This window comes from Callorhinus ursinus, unplaced genomic scaffold, assembly GCF_003265705.2.
Source record: "Callorhinus ursinus isolate GAN/ISIS: 27379988/994484 unplaced genomic scaffold, GSC_fseal_2.0 scaffold15, whole genome shotgun sequence".
NCBI classification, from domain to species: Eukaryota; Metazoa; Chordata; class Mammalia; order Carnivora; family Otariidae; genus Callorhinus; species Callorhinus ursinus.
In genome coordinates, this window is record NW_027397077.1 from 3,874,301 (window position 1) to 3,894,504 (window position 20,204).

Sequence of the window (20,204 nt, forward strand, 5' to 3'; positions counted from 1 at the left end):
CCCTCCCTCCCTTCCTTCCTCCCTTCCTTCCTTCCTCCCTTCCTCCCTTCCCTCCTTCCTCCCTCCCTTCCTTCCCTCCTTCCTTCCTTCCTTTCTTCCTCCCTCCCTCTCTTCCTTCCATATAACAGCTTTATTGATATATGACTCACAGCGATATAATTCATCCATATAAAGTATAAAGCTCAGTGGCTTTTAGTATATTCAGTGTTGTGCCACCATTTCCACAATTTTAGAACATGCTCATCATCCCAAAGAGAAGCCTTGTACCTATTAGCACCTCCTCTCTCACCAACAACCTTCCACCCCTGCCCAAGCCTTAGGCAATCACTTGTCTACTTGCTGTCCCTATAGATTGGCCAATTATTCTGGACATTTAGCATGAATGGAATCATACGATAAGTAGTCTTTTCTGACTGGCTTCTTTCACCTAGCATATTTCAAGGTTTCATGTATCAGAACTTCATTTTCGATTGCTGAATAATATAGCTTTGTATAGACATACCACGTTTTATTTATCAGCTCGTCATCCACAGTGTTAATTTTATCTGCTGTTTCCTTGTGTTCTGGTATGTAATAGTCTTTGGAAAGGAGTCTGGTTTTTTTCAGGTCCTGTAGAATGAAGGAGAGGAGGAGCCTCTGCAACTCTGAGATCCTCTGCAGAGAGATCAACTCAAGGGGAAGGGGAAGTAGAGGCATGAAAATTGATGTGGGTAAATCCAAATCAGTCAAGGGAGGAAGGGGACACGTGGACCCCCAGCTCAGACCCTGTACCGCGCAGGTGAGATGCATCCTTCTCAGAAAGGGAGGCAGCAGGATAGAATGAGAAGCAAAGGGCTCCACACTTTTAACTAAAGGCTCCTGTCAATAACCTGAGCAGATACCGCTTACATATGAATATTCATGTGCTATTGACTTATATGAGTTCCTTGTATATTTCAGATACTAACCTCTTGTCAGTTAGATGATTTGCAAATATTTTCTCCCATTCAGTAGGTTGCCTTTTCATTTTGCTGACTACTTCTTTTGCTGTGCAGAAGCTGTTTAGTTTGATGTAGTTCCACTTGTTGATTTTGCTTTGCTGCTTGTGCTTTTCACATCATCCAAAACATTTTTCCAAGGTCAACGTCAAGGAAATTTTTCCCTATGTTTTCTTCTAGTGGTTTTACAGTGTCAGGTCTGACGTTTAAGTCTTTAATCCATTTCAAGTTGATTTTTGTGAGTGGTGTAAGGTAGGGATCCAGTTTCATTCTTTTGCACGTGAATATCCAGTTTTCCCAGCACTACTTATTAAAGTATTGACTATTCTTAACTCCCTTGTCAAATATTAGTTGATCATATATGTGGGTTCATTTCTGAGCTCTCTATTCTGTTCTGTTGGTCTGTGTATCTGTTTTTTTGCCAATACCATACTGTTTTGGTTACTATCGCTCTGTAATAAAGTTTGAAATCAGTAATTGTGAAGCCTCCAGCTTTATTCTGCTTTCTCAGGATTGCTTTGGCTATTCAAGGTTTTTTACGGTTCTGTACAAATTTAAAAAAATTTTTTTCTATTTCAGTAAGCAGTGCCATTGGGATTTTGATAGGGCTTGATTTGATCAATCTGTAGATGACTTTGGGCAGAATGAATATTTTAATATTAGTAATTCTTCTGATCCATGAACACAGGATATCTTTCCATTTATTTGTGTCTTTAGTTTCTTGTGCTTTTCAATGTACAGATCTTTTACCTCCTTGGTTAAATTTATTCCTAAGTGTTTCATTCTTTTTTGATGCTATTGTAAATGGGATTATTTCCTTGGCCTAGGCCAAAGTCTGAAGATTTCCTTCTGTGTTTTCTTCTACAAGTTTATTATTTTAGCTCTTGCATCTAAGTCTATGATTCATTTTGAATTAATCTTTGTGTATGGTGTGAGGTGAGGGTCTAAGTTCATTTTTTTTTTTGCATGCACATACTGTTTTATGATGAGACTTTTTTTTCTCATAATGTGAATATCGGTATCAGCTTAATATTCCATTTCACAAACATACTACAAACACTGGGGGCCTAGGAAGTGTTTAACAACTGGCTTTCAAAGTAAGTCCTGATTTGTAGCATTTGCCAATTTCCCTGGTGTAAGTGCTCCAACCGTGTCTGATTTCAAGGTACTGATGTTACATAACTCATCATGGAATTGGGAAGAGATCGCGCAGTTGGTTCTTGTGAACGGTTACAAGCTGACTTACAGCACATTATGGGGTGGGTTTTTTGGTTTCCATTTTTGTTTGCTTCTTGTTTGTCCCCTTGTTTACCATCAATATACAAAAGGTGCCCCCCCAAAAGCAGGTAGAAGCAGTCTATTTTATTCACTGCTATAAATGAATGCTGGCCCTCCAGGGAGTTTCTAGTTCTCCCTCATGATGAGCACAGCTGTGGACAACATCCTTGCAGTTTTTCTGTGGTCACATTTAGTGATGCCCATTATATTTACTTTCAGGACAACTCTGAGCCTTGCTTCCTGGTGAAGATAAAGAAAACTGAATTTTGACAAAACAGAAGAAGTACGAAGCTGCTTGAACTTCTGCAATTTTATAAAGACACATGTTCAAAATTTAAATTATGGGAGTGACTTCTCCTTTTTTTTCTCCCTTTTGGGAACCAAATAAAGCATTTGCTTTATTTGCTGCAGGGTGAAAGAGTTGTCTTGACAAGGTACCAGGGTGAGGTCAAGTGTGAACGCCACAGTGCTCAGGCAGCTTCCTGAAGGTGTCTCAGGCATCAAAGTGACAGGAGGAAATCACTGGAGTGTGACATCGTTTCAGAGAAAATGCACCAAGACTTCCTTCTGAGGAAAACTTGTAAGAAGTGCAAAGAAAAGAAGGGGACGCTCTGGGGCAGGTGTCTTTCATAGATGATTGTTAAACATCGTTTGCCACATCCTTACCTGCACTGGGTATTTTCACTTAACGGAATGAAATAAATTCTCTCCACTGCTTTATCAGGCAAAAGAAATATCTCATTTTCATTAACATTTCGCTTGTTACTATTGTGATTAGTATTTTTATATTAATGGCTATTGAATTTCCTCTATGACCTTTCTATTTATATCTCTGTTCATTTCAAAAACAGTTGGGTATATGGAGTAATTATGTGATAGGAAAATCTCAGTGGTTTTCTTATTGATTTTGTAAGATTGCCTTATGTGTTAGGGGTTTTGACCTTTGGCATCTTTGTCTTAATTTTTAGTTTTGGTGGGTTTGTTTTTGTTTTTGATTTTTGCATAACATCTTTGTATCACATGCTTTGCATTGTGTGTCATTCTACAAGCAGGCACATTTCTCCCTCAGTAAAATACTTCTCTTTTTTGAGATTTACTTAGACTGTCTCACACCTTGTATCTCCAAGTGAATTTTAGATTAGTTAAATCAAGAACCAAGACAAAATGCTCTGGAGGTTGAACAAAAGCTACAAAGTAATTTGGTGCTGGCTTTCCAAGTCTCTAGTCAAAATCATTTCACTGGGGCCTGTTTTCCCCCTGTTGAACTGACCACATCATGCAGCTCCTGTCCCATCCTGGTACACAGAAGGCTCCAGTGCCTGTGGGGGTGGCAGGTGCTTCTTCCAGTGGTCTGTGTACCCTAGGGGTCTGGCTCAAGGAGCTTGTACTGAGCAAAGGGATGAATGAATGCATGTATGAGCAGCGGCATTTGGATGAATGAATAAACACATAAATGGATAAATGAGATTTACTGGTAGACCTTCTTTTCCCCGTTCAATGCCCTATTCCAGGGATTGAACCTGAATAACCCCTTCCTTCTTCCAAGAAGCACAGTGCCCAGGAGTGGGGACAGAATGGAAGCTCTACTGGATCTCCTTAGACAGTCATGACCCTTGTTCCTTTACTGCCATCCAGGTATCAGTCTTTACACCATTTCTCAGCTCCTACCACAGAAAGGGGGGATGCGAAATGAAGGACAAATAAAGATCAGACAACTTCAGAGCAGGAAAACCCTGCTCTGTCCATATTCTTGCATGACAGAAATCTGATTGCACTGAACTATGTCTGAACAGAGTGACAGCTATGGACTTAAAAATCCGTTTTCTTTTTTCAAAATCTTATCCAGAGAATTTCATGGTGGAAGGTGTTAGTTATTGCACTAAGTTTGGGGTGCCTCATTAAGAGGAGGAGTGAGCGTGACAGGGAGAGAAATGTAAAATCAGCCAATATCAGGGTTTCTATTTGCCCCTGCCAATACTTTGTCCTCTACATATGGAAAAAATCAAAATGTATTCCATCTTGTTGGTGTTTCTCACCAACACTTAGTTATTAGAATCACCTTTTAAATTTTTACTACATTTTCACATGTTGAATAACTTACTAAATGTGGCAAATAAATAATAAATAAATAAATAAATAAATAAATGTATTTTCATTATAATAGCCATCCCTTCTATGGTACTATGTGACAGGTACTCTTCTAAGCACTTCAAATGCATTGACCCATTTAATCCTCATTACTACCCTATTAGCTAGATACTACTATTATCTCCATTTCAAAGGTGGAGTCTCTGAGACATTAAGCAACTTGCCATAGTCACACATCTGATTAAAGACCTAAATAAGGTCTTTATGCTAAAAGGATTTTAGCTATCATGCTAAAAGGAAAAGATATGTTATGCTAAAGGAATATATTATGCTATTATGCTAGAAGGAAAAAATATATAGGACAAAACAGAAAAACATTGGTACTTAAGGGGAAAGAAGGAGTTCTTAAACTACATGTAAATGGCATAAACCAGAAGACAAAATTTCATGGATTTTTATTACATCAAGATTAAGAATTTCTATTCAATGGAGGATGCCGTACATAAAGTAATACAGCTGAGACAATGATAGGAGTCATTTGCAAAGTCTAAAGCATAAGAAATTAAAATCCAGAATATACGAAGAACTTTGGCCAATCAACAAGAAATGACAGCAAACCCAATTGAAAAAATGATAAAAACAAGGAATTTACAGAAGAAACTCAAAAGCTTAGCAAACATATAAAGAGATATTCTAATTCATCAATGACTGGAGAAATGTAAAATGAAACAACTGTGAGTGTTCCATTACTCAGACTAGGAAAGATTAGAAAGCAGTATAACACAGTGTTGGTAAGGATGTGGGGAGAGGAACTTTCAGGCACAGGGAGTAGCAATGTAGACCAAACTCTTTTATGTCTCCTTATGATCCAGCATTTCAAGTCCAAGTCTGTATGAGGATACTGCAGCTTTATTTGTGAGAGCACTGAGTTGGAGGCAATCTTGGCACCCATCTCTAGGAGGGTAGATCAGTAAAACATGCAAGTTACACTCTGTGGAGAACTGTGCAGCAGGTGAAAGAAATGGACTGGATATTCTACATAGCAACATAGATGAACTTGCAAACCACATACTATGTTGAAAAACGATAAACATATCATTTGCCTAAGTTAAAAATTGTACATAAAAACCAAAAATACCTATTCTTAATACATAAAAAGAAAAAAAATGACATAGAATTACCAACATTTCAGCTTCAGAGTATATAGCTGAAAGAATTGAAAGCAGGGTCTCGAAGTGATATTTGTGCATTTGTGTTCATAGCAGCATTATTCACAACAAAGTGTGGCGGCAACTCAAGTGTCTGTCAACAAATGAATGGAGGGGCGCCTGGGCGGCTCAGTCATTAAGTCTCTGCCTTTGGCTCAGGTCATGATCCCCGGGTCCTGGGATCGAGCCCCACATTGGGCTCCCTGCTCAACGGGAAGCCTGCTTCTCCCTCTCCCGCTCCCCCTGCTTGTGTTCCCTCTCTCGCTGTGTCTCTCTCTGTCAAATAAATAAATAAAATCTTAAAAAAAAAAAAAGAATGGATAAGCAAAAGAAGTCCATCCATACAGGGGAATATTATTCAGCCTTAAAAAGGAAGGAAATTCTGACCCAGGCTACAACATGGATGAATCTTGAGGACATCATGCTGAGTGAAGTAGCCAATCACAAAAAACACAAAATACAGCATGATTCCAGGTATATGAGGGTTTGGGGGTAGGGAAGAATAGGATGTTGTTGTTTAATGGGTTTGGAGTTTCATTTTTACAAAATGAAAAGAGTTCTGGGGATGGATGGTAGTGATTGCTAACACAACATTATGAATGTATTTAATACCAGTGAACTGTACACTTAAAAATGGTTAAGATGGTAAGTTTTATGTGTATTTTACCACAATTTTTTAAATGCGGAAGAAAAGAAAATGATACATACTAAAAACTTTACCACCAGACCTACCTTATAAGAAATACTAAAAGAAGTTATTTTGGTGAAGTAAAAGAACGCTAACTGACATCATAAAAACATAAAAAGGTAACATAAATTTCATGGTAATGGTAAAGATATAATTAGATTCTGCAATATGGTAATAGTGGTGCATAACTCACCTACAAAAGTTAAAAAAAGTGTAGGGAAAAAACTATAACTACAATAATTTGTTATTAGTTATACAATATAAAAAGCATGTAAATTCATGTAAATTGTAACAGCAAAAACCTATAATGTGAGGGGGAGAAGAAGTAAAAGTGCAATGTTTATGAATTCTATTGAAGTTAAGTTGTCATCAGTTTAAAATGGGGTGTTGTTAAGTTAAGAGGTTTTATGTAAGCCTTATGGTAATCACTAGGGAAAATCCTAAAGTAATTACACAAAAGAACACGATAAAGAAATCAAAGATACTGATACTCAAGGACATTAAACCACAAAAAAAGACAGCAGTATAAGAAACAAGGAACAATGGATCTATAAAAAAAACCCAGAAAACAAAGTGGCAATAGCAAGTCCGTACCTATCAATAATTACTTTAAATTTAAATGGATTAAATTCTCCAATTAAGAGACATAGAATGGCTGAATGTATAAAAAAACAAGATTGAACAATATACAGCCTACAAGAAACTCACTTTAGCCTTAAAGACATTCACAGACTGAGAGTAAAGGCACAGAAAAAGACATTCAAACAAATGGTAACAAAAAAAAAAAAAAAAAAAAAAGCAGGAGTAGCTATCCTTCTATCACACAAAATAGATCTTAAACTAAAAATGTCAAAAAGAGACAAGAAGGTCATTATATAATTACAAAGCGGTCAATACATCAGTAAGATAAAACAATTGTACATATTTTTGTGCCCAACATCAGAACACCTAATTATGTAAAGCAAACATTAACAGAGCTAAAAGGAGAAATAAACAGGAATACAGTAATAGTTGGGGATTTTGTTGCCCTACTCTGAAAAATGGATAGATCATCCAGACAGAATCAATAAGGGAACAGCCGACTTGAACGACACTGTAGACCAAATGGACCTAACAGACATATACAGGACATTCCATCCAGCAACAACAGAATACAGGTGTACATGAAACATTTTCCAGGACAGACCATATGTTAGGACACAAACAAGTCTTAGCAAATGAGAGAAGATTGAAATCATACCAAATATTTTCTCTGACCACAATGGCATGGAACTAGAAATCAGCAACAAGAGGAAAACTGCAAAATTCACAAACATATGGAAATTAAACAGCACTGTCCTGAACATCTCTTGGATCAAGGAAGAAATTAAAGGGAGAGATACAAAAGTTTCCTGAGACAAAAATGAAAACAACATACCAGAACTTATTGGATATTACACCTAAAAGGATGAAACAGAATTTCTATCTTACACCACTCACAAAAATTTACTCAAAATGGATTAAAGACTTAAACATAAGACCTGAACCATGGAACAGAAAACACTGGAATAAAGCTTCTTGACATGGGTCTTGGTAGTGATTTTTTTTTAATATGATACCTAAGCATAAGCAACAAAATAAAAAATAAACAAGTGGGTCCACATCAAACTAAAAAGATTCTGCACAGCAAAAGAAACCATCGACAAAGTGAAAAGACAAGCTACAGAATGGAAAAAAATATTTGCAAACCATATGTCTGATTAGGGGTTAATATCCAAAATCTATAGAGAACTCATGGAACTCAATCACAAACAAAACAAAACAAGAAAAAAACCAAAAACAACCCAATTAAAAAATGGGCAAAGTACTTGAATAGATATTTCTCCAAAACAGATGTATGCGAGGCCAACAGGTGTATGAAAAGATGTTCAACATCACTAGTCATCAGGGAGATGCAAATTAAAATAACAATGAGATATCACCTCACACCTGTTTTAAAAACCATCATCAAAACGACAAGAGTTAACAAATGCTAGTGTGGATGTGGAGGAAAGACATTTGTGCACTGTTGGGATTGTAAATGGAAACAGCCACTATGGAAAACAGCATGGAATTTCCTCAAAAAATTAAAATAGAACTGTCATATGATCCAGCAATTCCACTTCTCGGAATATATCTAAAGGAAATGAAAACACTAGCTCAAAAAGATATGTGACCCCCATGGTCGTAGCAGCATTATTTATAATGGCCAAGGCATGGAGACAACCTAAGTGTCCATCAGTGGATGAATGGATCAAGAATTGTGATATATATATATATATATATATATATATATATATATTTCAGCCATTAAAAACAAGGAAATCCTACCATGTGTGACAACAAAGATAGACCTTGAAGGCATCACAATAAGTGAAATAAGTCAGACAGGGAAAGACAGATACTGCATGATCTCACCTATATGTGGTATCTAAAAACAACAGCAACAACAAATTCATGGAAAAAGAGATGAGACTTGTGGTCACCAGAGGCAGAGGGTGGAGAAGAGGGAATCGGAGGAAGGGGGTCAAAAAGTACAAACTTGCAGTTAAAGGATTAATGAGTCCTAGGGATGTGATGTATGACATAATGACCATAGATAACACTACTGTAGGATATATAGGAAAGGTGTTAAGAGAGTAGATCCTGAGAGTTCTCATCACAAGGAGAAAATTTTTCCCTCTTTTCTTCTTCTTTTTTTAAAACTGTATCTGTATGAGAAGGTAGATGTTGGCCAAACCTACTGTGGTCATCATCTCACAATATACATAAATCAAACCATCATGCTGTGTGCCTTAAACATATACAGTGATTATATATCAATTATTTCTCAATAAAACTGGGGGGAAAAAACATTAGAATGGGACTTCTGCTTTGGGTCGTTCCCTTTTCTTCACTCATCTGTTGATGGAGACTTCTGCTGTTTCCATGCCTTGGCTATTGTGAATAATGCTGCAGGGAACAGGGGAATACAGATGTCTCTTTGAGATAAGGATTTTGTTTCCTTTGGATATATATCCAGAAGTGGAATTGCTGGATCGTATGGTAGCTCTATTTTTAATTTCTCGAGGAACCTTCATTCTGTTTTTTATAGTGGCTGTACCAACTGACATTCCCACCAACAGTACACAGGGTTCCCTTTTTTCCACATCCTCACCAACACTTGTTATCTCTTGTCTTTTTGATAATAGACATTCTAATGGGTGTGAGGTGATATTTTACTGTGGTTTTGACTTGCATTTCCCTGATGATGATGTTCCCTGAGTGATGTTGAGCACCTTTTCATGTATCTGTTGGCTATTTGTATGTCTTCTTTGGAAAAATGTCTATTCAGGTTCTTTGCTTATTTTTAAATTGGGTTATTTGGTTTTTTACTTTTGAGTTGTATGCGTTCCTTGTATATGTTGGATATTAACCCCTTACGGATATGTGGTTTACAAATATTTTCTCCCACTCTATAGGTGGCCTTTTCATTTTGTTGATGTTTCCTTGCGCTATGCAGAACCTAGTACCTTATGTGCCGAAAAGTAAGAAAGGACTCAAAAACTGGTAGAAAGAACAGCAAAAGGACATAGGATCCAGCTTGAAGGGCTCCCACTAGATAAATCTGGGACAATTTGTGCATCAAAGCAGTAAAAACAGTATTAGATTCTATCCCATTAAGTAAAAAGGGAATCTATGAGGTCATGATGATATAAATAAATAAATGAATAAATACATAAGTGAAGGAGAAAAGACGCTTTTATCATACAGTGAAATGCCCACTAATAGTGGGCACTTATAAATTTATAAGTACAATATGCTTTACAGTGGAGAAACCTGGTGGAGACTTTCTAAAGCAAGCAATAAAGTTTAACATCATTCATGATGGGACGGGTTGGCACCAAATGCCTCCCCACATGATGCACTGAGAACAACACAGCATCACTTCTGTGAGATTCCTGCTCTAGTTGCATAACCTGACCCTAATCATCAGGAAACATCAGGAAGCCCACAACAGGGAACCATCCGCCAGGTAACTGTGGCATTCAAGATGTTGAGGTCAGGAAGCACAAGAAAAGTCTGAAGAAGTGTTCCTGATTGAAAGGAAGGCATCACAACTAAGTAAACGATTCTAGGTCTTGGGACTATGAAGGACATTATTTGCAAAGTGGGCAAAGTTGGAAAGAAGGCTACAGATAACCTGGTGATATTGTGTCAGTTTCTGCTTTGATTAGGTGGGAGAGCATCCTTGTTGCTAGGAAAGTCATTCTGAACTACAAAAGGCTGATGAGACATCGTATTTGCACCCTGCTCTCAAGTGGTCCTGGAGAAAAATAGTAGATTTATAACCATCTGTCTGCCCGTCTATCTTTTGGGACAGAAAGGGAGGGAGAGAGAGAATGATGAATTAGAGCAAATGTGGTAAGATGCTGACAGCTGGGGAGTCTGGATGAGATATGGAAGTTCTTTGGGCTCTTCTGGCAACCTTTCTGAAGGATGAAATGCTAGAACCAGCAATAACAAGGAGGCGTGGCGTGACTCGCATACACAGGAGCAAGGAGCGGAGCTGGAGGCAGGAAGGCAGCTCCGGAAGGGCCAGAGGTGTAACTGAGGGAGGGCTGGAGTAACTGAGGAGAGGCATTGTCAGGGGGCGTCAGATCTCTTATCTGATAGACTTGGAGGAAGATCACCCAAGAAACAGACTTAACTACAGAGAACACACTGCTGGGGAGGGTGGGTGGGGGATGGATGAAATAGGTGATGGGGGATGAAGGAGGGCACTCGTTGGGACGAGCACCGGGTGCTGTATGAAGGTGTGGGATCCCTCTGTCGTACACCTGAAACTAATATTACACTGTCTGTTAACTGACTGGAATTAAAATAAAAATGTAATAACCCACTTTCCTTGCTTTGCTTCATTTAATCCTCAGGTTAAATCTGCCCCACAGGGGTAGATACTTTTCTTATCCTCACTTTATAAAGAAATTGGGGGCTCAGAGTTTCATCCATTCAACCAGCATTTACTAAGTGCTTACTGCAGTCCAGTTTTACCACGGCTACACAAAAAATGTTAAGTGTGATTGCAGATGTGTGTGTGTAATGCACACGGGAAGGAGATGCATGGCGACATTAGTGTGCTAAGAGAGGCTGCATGAGGGTAGTGGCTAGTGACTACAAATGCTTCCAGTTTCTTCTTTGGCTTTTTTATCTGTTTTCAGTTTTTTGTTTTTTGTTTTTTTTTTACGGTGAACATTATTGCCTTTGTGACAAGTTAAAACATAATCATTATTTCAAAAATGGACCCGGAGGATATTATAATGACAATCTTTCTCATTAGGATATTTTGGGGGATCAAACAGTGTTTCTTGATGCAGTCTTATTTGACCAAAGTGGTAGACAAATATTTCTTAATTCCATTATGCCTTTTCGCCACACTGCAGAGATGAACTGGCAGGTTTTTGAATGGAAAGCTGACTTCCCCCTTGACTCCCAAAGTCTGGATTTGTCCCCATGTTCTGTGTGGAAATGTAAGCCCAGGGCAGTGTGACCGCCTCCTTCCCCAGACAAAAACTGTCTAAACCTTCATGATACCAGCCTCTTTACACAAAGAAAGCATGCACACATAGGAGGTCCCTGACTGAAGGGGAGGGTGGCTGGATAAAAGCACAATTCTAGGGTCCAAAAAGAGAACAGCCAGCCCAATGATGTCCCTGTGTTGTAAGATGGGACACCCACTCACTAAGGGTGCTTTCTGACTGATGGGGTCCTTCCTCCCCTTTGCTGCCCAGGGCCACAGGCTCCACTGCAGTTCCATCCATCCCGCCTGGGGTCTCCGTGCGTCCCTATGCTTGTGTGCCTCCCAGGGCTCAGAGAACTCAGAGAAGTCGACACTGGTCACTGCTAGATTGAATTGATTTGTGAATCAATCAATTGAATTGAATTGCTTGAATTGTGCAAGCAATAATGGGGAAATGGGTAGAATAAATGAGGGTGTAATTCAGCGCAGCCTTCAGAAACAGTGCTTTAATATGATTTATTCACCTGGGAAAGAGACCCCCAACATACTTCTACTCAAAAACAAAAACTACAAGAGTACAGTCGAAGTCCGTCTTTGTCATCGTTGTAAATACCCACAGGAGAAAACAGACACGAAACTAAAAGAGAATACATAGAAGAGCGCACAGTCGTTGTCTTTGGGTAGTGAGAATTGGGTGCTTTGGGTGTTCTCTTTTTCCCTTTGAGTTTTTAAGCTGTGTTTTTGTTACTGGGAAAATGATTTTAAAGAAATACACATCCTAGGGAAAAGGGAAGAAAGACGTGATGACCAGGAGGTCCCTGGTGAGAGATTAAGTGTTAAGGACATTTAGGGGAAATATGTTTCTTTTACTTAAGGGTCCTCTCAACCTTCCACATCAAGGTGGGTGAGTTCCCACCTCACCGCCCCCCTCCCTCTCAGCCTCAGACACTGTCAGCTTGCACACCAGGTCATTTTTCCTGCGGATGGGTCCAACGTAACAGCCAGAACTCTGATCCGTAAAACCAGAAGGCTTCAGTGGGGAAGCAGAGCAGGGAAACTGACCCGGTCTCCTTTTGCCTGATATTAATTTCTGCAATAAAGCCATCAGAATGTACTCCCGCCTCATCCAACTTACAAGGAAGGGAGATTCTGGAAAATACTCAGAAAGAAGAAACTGGTAGATGGAAATAAAGACTCCCTCCCCTCTGTGGCTATTTCAAGAAGTCAGACGTATTATGCGGGCGATCTGTGTCTAGCCCACTGCCTGAATTGTTTTGATTTTTGCAAATATAAAAATTCTCCCCAAGGGCTTTCTCCCTTCCACTGCCGAGGGCAGTTCCCCAATCCCATTTCCCTCTAGGGCTCGAGTCGTTCCATCATAGAGTTCTCGGTTCCTCGGGGTTTCCAAGAGCCTAAACCCTGCCGTGGGGTGGGGGTAGGTGAGGTTGGGGAGGAGGCTGCTGGCTCCTGATTGGCTCCCCGATCAGAATCCAGTCAGCAGGAAATCACTACTTCCAAGTGTACTGGTGGTGGGGGCAGGGGCAGGGGCCCCGGGATGCTCAGTGGCTCTATTTACAAATGGTGATGCTCACAAGTCTGAACTCCTCTTTGGGCCCAAGCTCTTCCCTGACACCCTCCGTCCCGGTCTTCTGGAATGTCCCATTCCGCTCCTTCACCTCCTTTCTACCACGGGGGAGTTCTTGGAGAGGACTCAGTCGCCCCGGAAATTATTCAGTCTAGACCGCCATTAAACTTCCTCACTCCCACGCGTCTGCAATTCTGTGCTGCGCCAGGTGTCCCAACGTGCCTCGGCTTGGGTCAGCGTGCCGGGTAGGTCGCCCTTGCTGGGTCCCGGACCGGCCTCCAGGGACCCGAGTCAGAACCCAGCGGAGAGTTCATGCTCCGCGGTGGAGGGGGACACGGAGCTGGCCCTCTCGAGCCTATCAGTGGAGAGGAAGGGGAGCCATTTAAGCAGGCGCGCGGACAGCAGCCGGCTGAACAGCTGGCGCAGGTACCTGCGGAACCTCTCCCCGACGAAGGCGTAGATGACGGGGTTGGCGCAGCAGTGCGTGTAGGCGATCACCTCCGTCACCTGCAAGGCCAGGTCCAGCTGTTTGCTCTGCCTGCACTCATCGGTGAAGAGGCTGTCTTGGAAAGCAGAGACCAGCACTGCCAGGTTGTAGGGGGTCCAGAAGAGAAAGAAGACGATCATGATGACAAAGATCAGACGGACGGCTTTGGCTTTCTTCTCGTTGGGTCGTTTGAGCAGAATCTGTATGATCTCTGTGTAGCAGATGATCATGACCAACAGAGGCAGAACCAGCCCCAACATGTTCAGTTTCAGAGCCTGGAACTGTTTCCAGGCTTTGAGGCTTCCGTGAGGGAAGTGGAGGCTGCAGGTGCTATGGGAGAACTCCCGCTGGATCTTGGAATAGTAGAAGCCTGGGATGGAGGCCAAGATGGCCAGGCCCCAGGCGCCAATGCTGGTGATGATCCCAAAGATGACAGTCCGAGCCCTCAGGGCAAACACGGCGTGGACGATGGCCAGGTACCTGTCGAAGGTCAGCAGGATGATGAAAAAGATCTCGCTATACAAGCCTGTGTAATAAAGCCCCGAGAGCAACTTACAGGTGCCATCACTGAAAATCCAGTCATCCTTTAGCTTGTAGTCGATCCAGAAGGGCAGCGTGAAGAGGAAGAGCAGGTCTGAAATGGCCAGATTGAGGAGGTAGATGCTGGTCATGCTCTTGAGCCTCTTGTACTGCATGAGGACCAGGAGCACCAGGATGTTGCCCACCAGGCCAATGATGAACACCAGCGAGTACAAGGGGGGCAGCAGCTGAGCTCCAAAGGCCCTCACCTCTCCCTTCTGGCATGGGGTTATGCCCTCATAGTCATATTCTGTTGTCATGTCATAGTCCTTTGTGGGGGCTGAGGTTTCCATCCTGGCTTCTTGCATGAGTCAAGGAAGATGGTTTCTGTGTACTTTGCCAGGAAAGGCAGTGGGCTGCAGACAACAAAGATGAGGCAGTGATTATAGGTCCTCAACCACCTGACAACTGTCTACCGAGTACCAACTGTGTACCAGGCCCTGGGACGCAACCTTGAGCAAGGGGGATCTGGGGTCCTCTCTGCCCTCATGCACCCTGTAGTTTAACAGCGGGCATAGGCAGTAAGCACATGAGCCCACCGATCGTTAACTCAATTACTTTGGCACTAACTGTCATGAAGGAAAAGTCCACTGGCTGCAGAGCACAGACGGAGGGAGACCTCACCACACTGCTCCAAACCAATCCTGCCCACGGTCTTCACATTGGACTTAGTGCTAGACAACTCCCCCTGCCCCCCCCCCCGCCACAGAGGGGGTGCCACTGCTGTTCCCCAGTTTAGAGGTGATGATGCGGGAGTTTGAAATGGTAAGGACACATATCTTTGAGAATGAGAGCTGGAGTTTCTTTTCATGTGCATCCCTGTCTCCAATCACGGAGCAATGATTTTGCACTGTGGCGTCTCCAGAAGGAAGCTGAGAGTCCAAAACTTACAAATGGATCTTCAGGGCTAGGGGAGCTAAAAAGGTTCTTAGCCAGGGATGATGTAGCATGGTGGGGGCACATGTAAATGTGTAGGGTTATTTTATTTTATTTTTTTATTTTTTTGGTTGCCATAGAGACTAGGGGATGCTACTCTCAGGTCATTCAGTAAGCAGGGCCAAGGATGTCCTGTAATGCAAAAATTATCTTACCCCCAAAGACCCATAGTGCTGTCATAGTGAAATTCTAGAAGGCTAGCCCCATCCCTTAGTGGATGAGGACCCTGAGGGCACCAGAGTGGGTCAGCTTGGCTCATGCCATACACGTGGATCCACAGGTCATTCAGTAGGCCTCCTGTGAGGGCCGTGAGGAGGATTCAGAGGACAGTACGGTCTGGGAGGAATGGGGTGACCTGATGGGAAGAAGAAGGGATGGGGGGAAGGGGAAGAGCTTGGGACAGCCTCGAGCCATGAGGTATTGTGAAGCAACCAGGCGGCAGCTGGAGTTCTGCTGAGATATGCTCTTAGATATTTTTAACCAGGGTTGCCTTGAAACAAAGAAAAACAAAAAAGAACCACTAGAGAGCTTGCCTTCATAGGACTTCCCGAGCCCCCGATTTTCAGCACTCCCTTTCAATCCTTTCCACTTACTACAGACACCTCCCCAAAGGGAGCATGGGCTTTCATGCAATCTACTAGCTGTGTGACTATGGATGAGTTAACCTACCTCTCTGAGCCCTCAGTTCCTCATCTGTAATGTGAGAAAGTAACACCTTGCAGGGCCACTGTAATATATGAGAAAAGCCACCCCCTAGTACCTACTGGGTCCTCAGTAAATATTGGGGTTCCTCCTTCCCTGCACTGACCCTTCTCTGAGGCCAGTCCCTGGCTCTGATCCTATTCCGGCTGATGTACCTGCTCCCTCAAGTCCCCCCACCAGTTCTTTCTATAGTTAATCTGGAGAATGAATTCTGCTCCCCAGTGGTGGACCGGGACAGTCCCTTCCATGAGAACTGCACTTTTGAAATTTTCAGTAGGTTGCCACCAGTCAGAAAAGTAGCCGGTACCTACATCATAATTCCCACCCTGAGTCTGGAGTCTCTAGCACTCTTCCTTCTAAATTGCTTAATGAATGTTTCCTTCCTACAAAATTCACATTTCTGCAGTGACCATTGGAAAGTAAGGCACCCGGGGTGGGGGAGGGGGACAGGGTCAAACACCCTGGCTGGGGGACTGTCATTTCCAGTCAAATCCATCCCTGTGGCTGACTCCTCCAGCTCTGGACTTGCCTCTAGCCCCCCAGCCCTCCTTGTGCAGGAACCCAGGCTGGCAGTTACTTAACCAAACTGTGTGGACAATTTCTGATTTCCTCTGCCGCTGCCGGTGTGGATGGGTCGGCTTGGCAGACAGCATTTTTGGATAGGCTGGCAGGTTTATAGCAGAAGCTCCAAGCAGCTTGGAAGCACAAAGAGCAACTGGTGCACAACTGAGCCCAGGAGCCCGGTTTCTGGGGAATTTTGGCAAAGGTGAAGGCAAACTCAGTCAGCATTGCTCGTGCCATTTGAATAGAGACTCGCCTTCACCAGCCCCCTCCCCCTGTCCACCTCCAACTCCATTGACTATTTTCCCAACTTGCCAGGCACCACGCAACAACTCTGGGAGAGAGATGGCCTGGCATGGGGCCACGGAGGGAGACAGAAGGACCCTGTTGCCACCTAGCCCCGCTGAAATCTGCTGCAAAGTCTGCCCCAAGGCCACTGGGCATCGGTCAGCTGGAGCCCTGGCGCCCCCCAGAACCTTGCAGTGGCAGCATCCTGTAGCCTGGGAGCTGGTGAAGTCTTTGAGCAGAAAAAGCACAGTCTGCAGTAATAAGACACCCAAGCCTGGTGGTGTACAGGGGCTGGTTTATCCTGGTTCATAGAGACCAATCGTATGCATCTCTCCCCAACTCTGCATTCAGGGGGCAAGTAGCTTGAAATCAACCATAGTGCGGATATTTACACCATAGAAATCTACAAACACTAGAAATCAGGGCTCTTTTTTTTTTTTTTTTTTTTTCCAAGAGAGCCGGTTGCTAAACATTTATTGGCCCTTCACTCCCCACAGTCTGCATAGCCTAGAGCTATCCTGCTAGTCAGAGTGGGGACTTAAGGGCGAGAGAGTGGTACACAGCCTGGTGACAAGCTATGCAAATTTCTGTGAGTTTCTAACTCTGAAAATCTGGGCCACTCCAGAGTTTATGGAGGAACAGTTGAAATAGATACCTCCAAGTAGCCCCCATGCCCCTCTGTCTTCAGAGCAAATTCTGACCTGCCTCTTTGTTGGTAGAACAGAATGTCTGCATCCCAAGAGGACATCTCCCTGCTTTCGGGAGGGTAAAATCCTGCCTCCTCCAAAGACAAATCATCAGGCCTGATTGTGAGGCTCTTTGGTTCTAGTCTTCTCAAGAAATTGGTCCAGTATCAAATCATCCTGGCATCTGCAACGTTTTTTCTAATTAATATTTCCCTTTTGCTGTAATTTCTTCATACACCATGTTTGGTTTTTGTTTACACAGGGCAGTTTGGTAAGTGATTTCCTCTTGAACGGTTTTTCACAGAGATCCTCTTGTTTCTTAACTGACTTTAGAAAGGCTGATTTTCTCAACCAGTCACCAACAACCAATCATTCAGGAAAGCTTCCCCTTTTTAGCAAGAAAACCCATTTTACATCTGAGCACCCAGTCTTATAAATTTGCCCCTTGTCAGTATTGCTATACAATTAATTGCCTTATAGATGCACCGATGGGGTACTTAGGTGTTTGCTTGGGCCTTGAAGAATTCCTCACCTTTGTGGAGACAGACAAGTAAAGAATGTCCTACAACATGAGGACCACAGTCCCACCTGGCTGCATGTATGTCTGCAAACCAGCTTGCCCTCACAGTCACTAACAAGACAGAAAAGACAAGTGCCACTTACTCTGGTCCCTAGGGATTTTGTCCACGAAGTCTTTGTTTCTGGAGCTTTTAGAATCTTTATGAATTCAAGGTTCAATGTCCTGATAGATCAGGAAGTCCTCAGCTTCCTGTGTGATGATTGAGGACTCCAGGGTTCACAGTCTTTCAGAATGACAAGAAGGGGACAAAGTTCTTCGTTTTGTATCTAGTTGGGTGTCCATGAGTGGCCACGACACCCTCCAGTGGCTGTTCCTCAAGGCTGGGTTTGCTCGAAGGATTTTCTCTGCTCACTCAGCTGTGCTTCTCCCTGGGGAGCTCTGCCTTAAGGGGACTGGGGTGGGTGGGGTTGGGTGGAGCTGAGCGGGGGAGAGGTGGTATGAACCGTTCCCAGAATTTGTGAAGCAATCGAAGGCTGAGATTATGCATGGGTGTTGAGGGTTGAGGGAAGGCGGAGCATGGAGGTACCGTGGTCAGTGAGTAGCCTTTTTTTCTTAAAGCTTGCAAATGAAAGGGTTTAAACCAGAACCCCAGATCCTGTTCCTCAAAATGAGCTGGCTGATAGCCCAAGAGAGGCGACATTTTCTCTTTGGCGCCCCCTAAGTCTTTCACCTTTGACCATTTGCTGTCCCTCTCTGCACCCCGTTCTCTGCCGCACCAAACGCCACTGAACAGTTTCACCTCAAGGAACCTCCAGCCCGGAGTGAGCCCAGGTCTCTGGGTTGGGTTTCGGCCATTCCTTTCTTTCTTTCTTTCTTTCTTTTTTTTAATTTTTTATTGTTATGTTAATCACCATACATGACATCATTAGTTTTTGATGTAGTGTTCCATGATTCATTGTTTGCGCATAACACCCAGTGCTCCATGCAGAACGTGCCCTCCTGAATACCCACCACCGGGCTAACCCATCCCCCCTCCCCCCTCCCCTCTAGAACCCTGTTTGTTTTTCAGAGTCCATCGTCTCTCATGGTTCGTCTCCCCCTCCAGTTTCCCCCCTTCATTCTTCCCTTCCTGCTATCTTTTTCTTCTTCTTCTTTTTTTTTTTTTTTTAACATATAACGTATTATTTGTTTCAGGGGTACAGATCTGTGATTCAACAGTCTTGCACAATTCACATAACTCACCATAGCACATACCCTCCCCAGTGTCTATCACCCAGCCACCCCATCCCTCCCACCCCCCACCACTCCAGCCATTCCTTTCTGATCACAGGTTCCTGTTCTATGCGCTGGTCCAACCAGGGGCCATGGCCAAATCCCAGCTCTGTCCTGGAGATAAGAGCAGATCACTACGCCTTCATAAGTCTTGGCTCCCACTCCAACAAATGAGAATGCTGAACACTTTTTTAAAAAAATTTTATGTATTTATTTGACAGAGAGAGAGACAGCGAGAGAGGGAACACAAGCAGGGGGAGTGGGAGAGGGAGAGGCAGGTTTCCCGCGGAGCAGGGAGCCCGATGTGGGGCTCGATCCCAGGACCCCGGGATCATGACCTGAGCCGAAGGCAGATGCCTAACGACTGAGCCACCCAGGCGCCCCATAGAATGCTGAACACTTTCGCTGGTATGCCCAAGGTCAGCTTGTAGGTGAAGTGTGTCACAGAGCACCTGGCCCAAGGGAAATTGTCTGATAAAGGATGCTTCCTGCGACTCTCCCTACGGCCGCCCACACCTGCTCTGCCACTTGCCTACCCCTCCCTCGGATTCCACCTCTTCTCCCTAACATGGGACCCCCGCTAGCCTTCTTCACAGATGGTGCAAAGCACCGTTTCAGAAAGGAATGCCCATGTGCTTTGGAAACGTCACTTGTGCCTTCACGGCTGTTTCCTCATCCGTAAAGTGAAGACTTTAGACAAAGTCTTCAAAGGAACATCCCACGAGTTTTCTGGGCTCGCGTCTCCACAGAGAGTTGGGGGAAGAGGGAGGCCAAAGGCGACCAGACCGACAACGAGGGATAAGGGCCTAAGAAGTTGCTGCTTTTGTGCGG

General features: G+C 43.2%; 1 protein-coding gene and 1 long non-coding RNA gene across 3 annotated transcripts in view; one reads left to right on the forward strand and one right to left on the reverse strand.

The window, feature by feature from the left end:
• Nucleotides 1-2,989, forward strand: part of LOC112834200 (uncharacterized) — a 45,729-nt gene extending 42,740 nt beyond the window's left edge. The window contains exon 3 of the long non-coding RNA XR_012380870.1: nt 2,475-2,989. This is a non-coding gene — a long non-coding RNA (uncharacterized lncRNA). The remainder of the gene's footprint in view (nt 1-2,474) is intronic.
• A 9,265-nt stretch (nt 2,990-12,254) lies between these two features.
• On the reverse strand, nt 12,255-18,555 carry CCR1 (C-C motif chemokine receptor 1). 2 transcript variants are annotated; one of them, XM_025884907.2, is made up of 2 exons: nt 18,245-18,555; nt 12,255-14,764 (listed from the first exon to the last, which is right to left on the reverse strand). In XM_025884907.2, exon 2 carries the CDS (start codon nt 14,714-14,716, stop codon nt 13,634-13,636), a length of 1,083 nt encoding a protein of 360 aa, XP_025740692.1. In that variant the 5' UTR covers nt 14,717-14,764; nt 18,245-18,555; the 3' UTR covers nt 12,255-13,633. The 2 variants fall into 2 exon arrangements, with proteins under 2 accessions (XP_025740692.1, XP_025740689.1); XM_025884904.2 differs by lacking the exon at nt 18,245-18,555 and adding an exon at nt 15,500-16,219.
• Nucleotides 18,556-20,204: the final 1,649 nt, after the last annotated feature.

What these genes read in the sequence shown, in the direction of transcription:
- CCR1 (XM_025884907.2), bottom strand. Translation starts at nt 14,716, where the DNA reads ATGCAAGAAGCCAGGATGGAAACCTCAGCCCCCACAAAGGACTATGAC.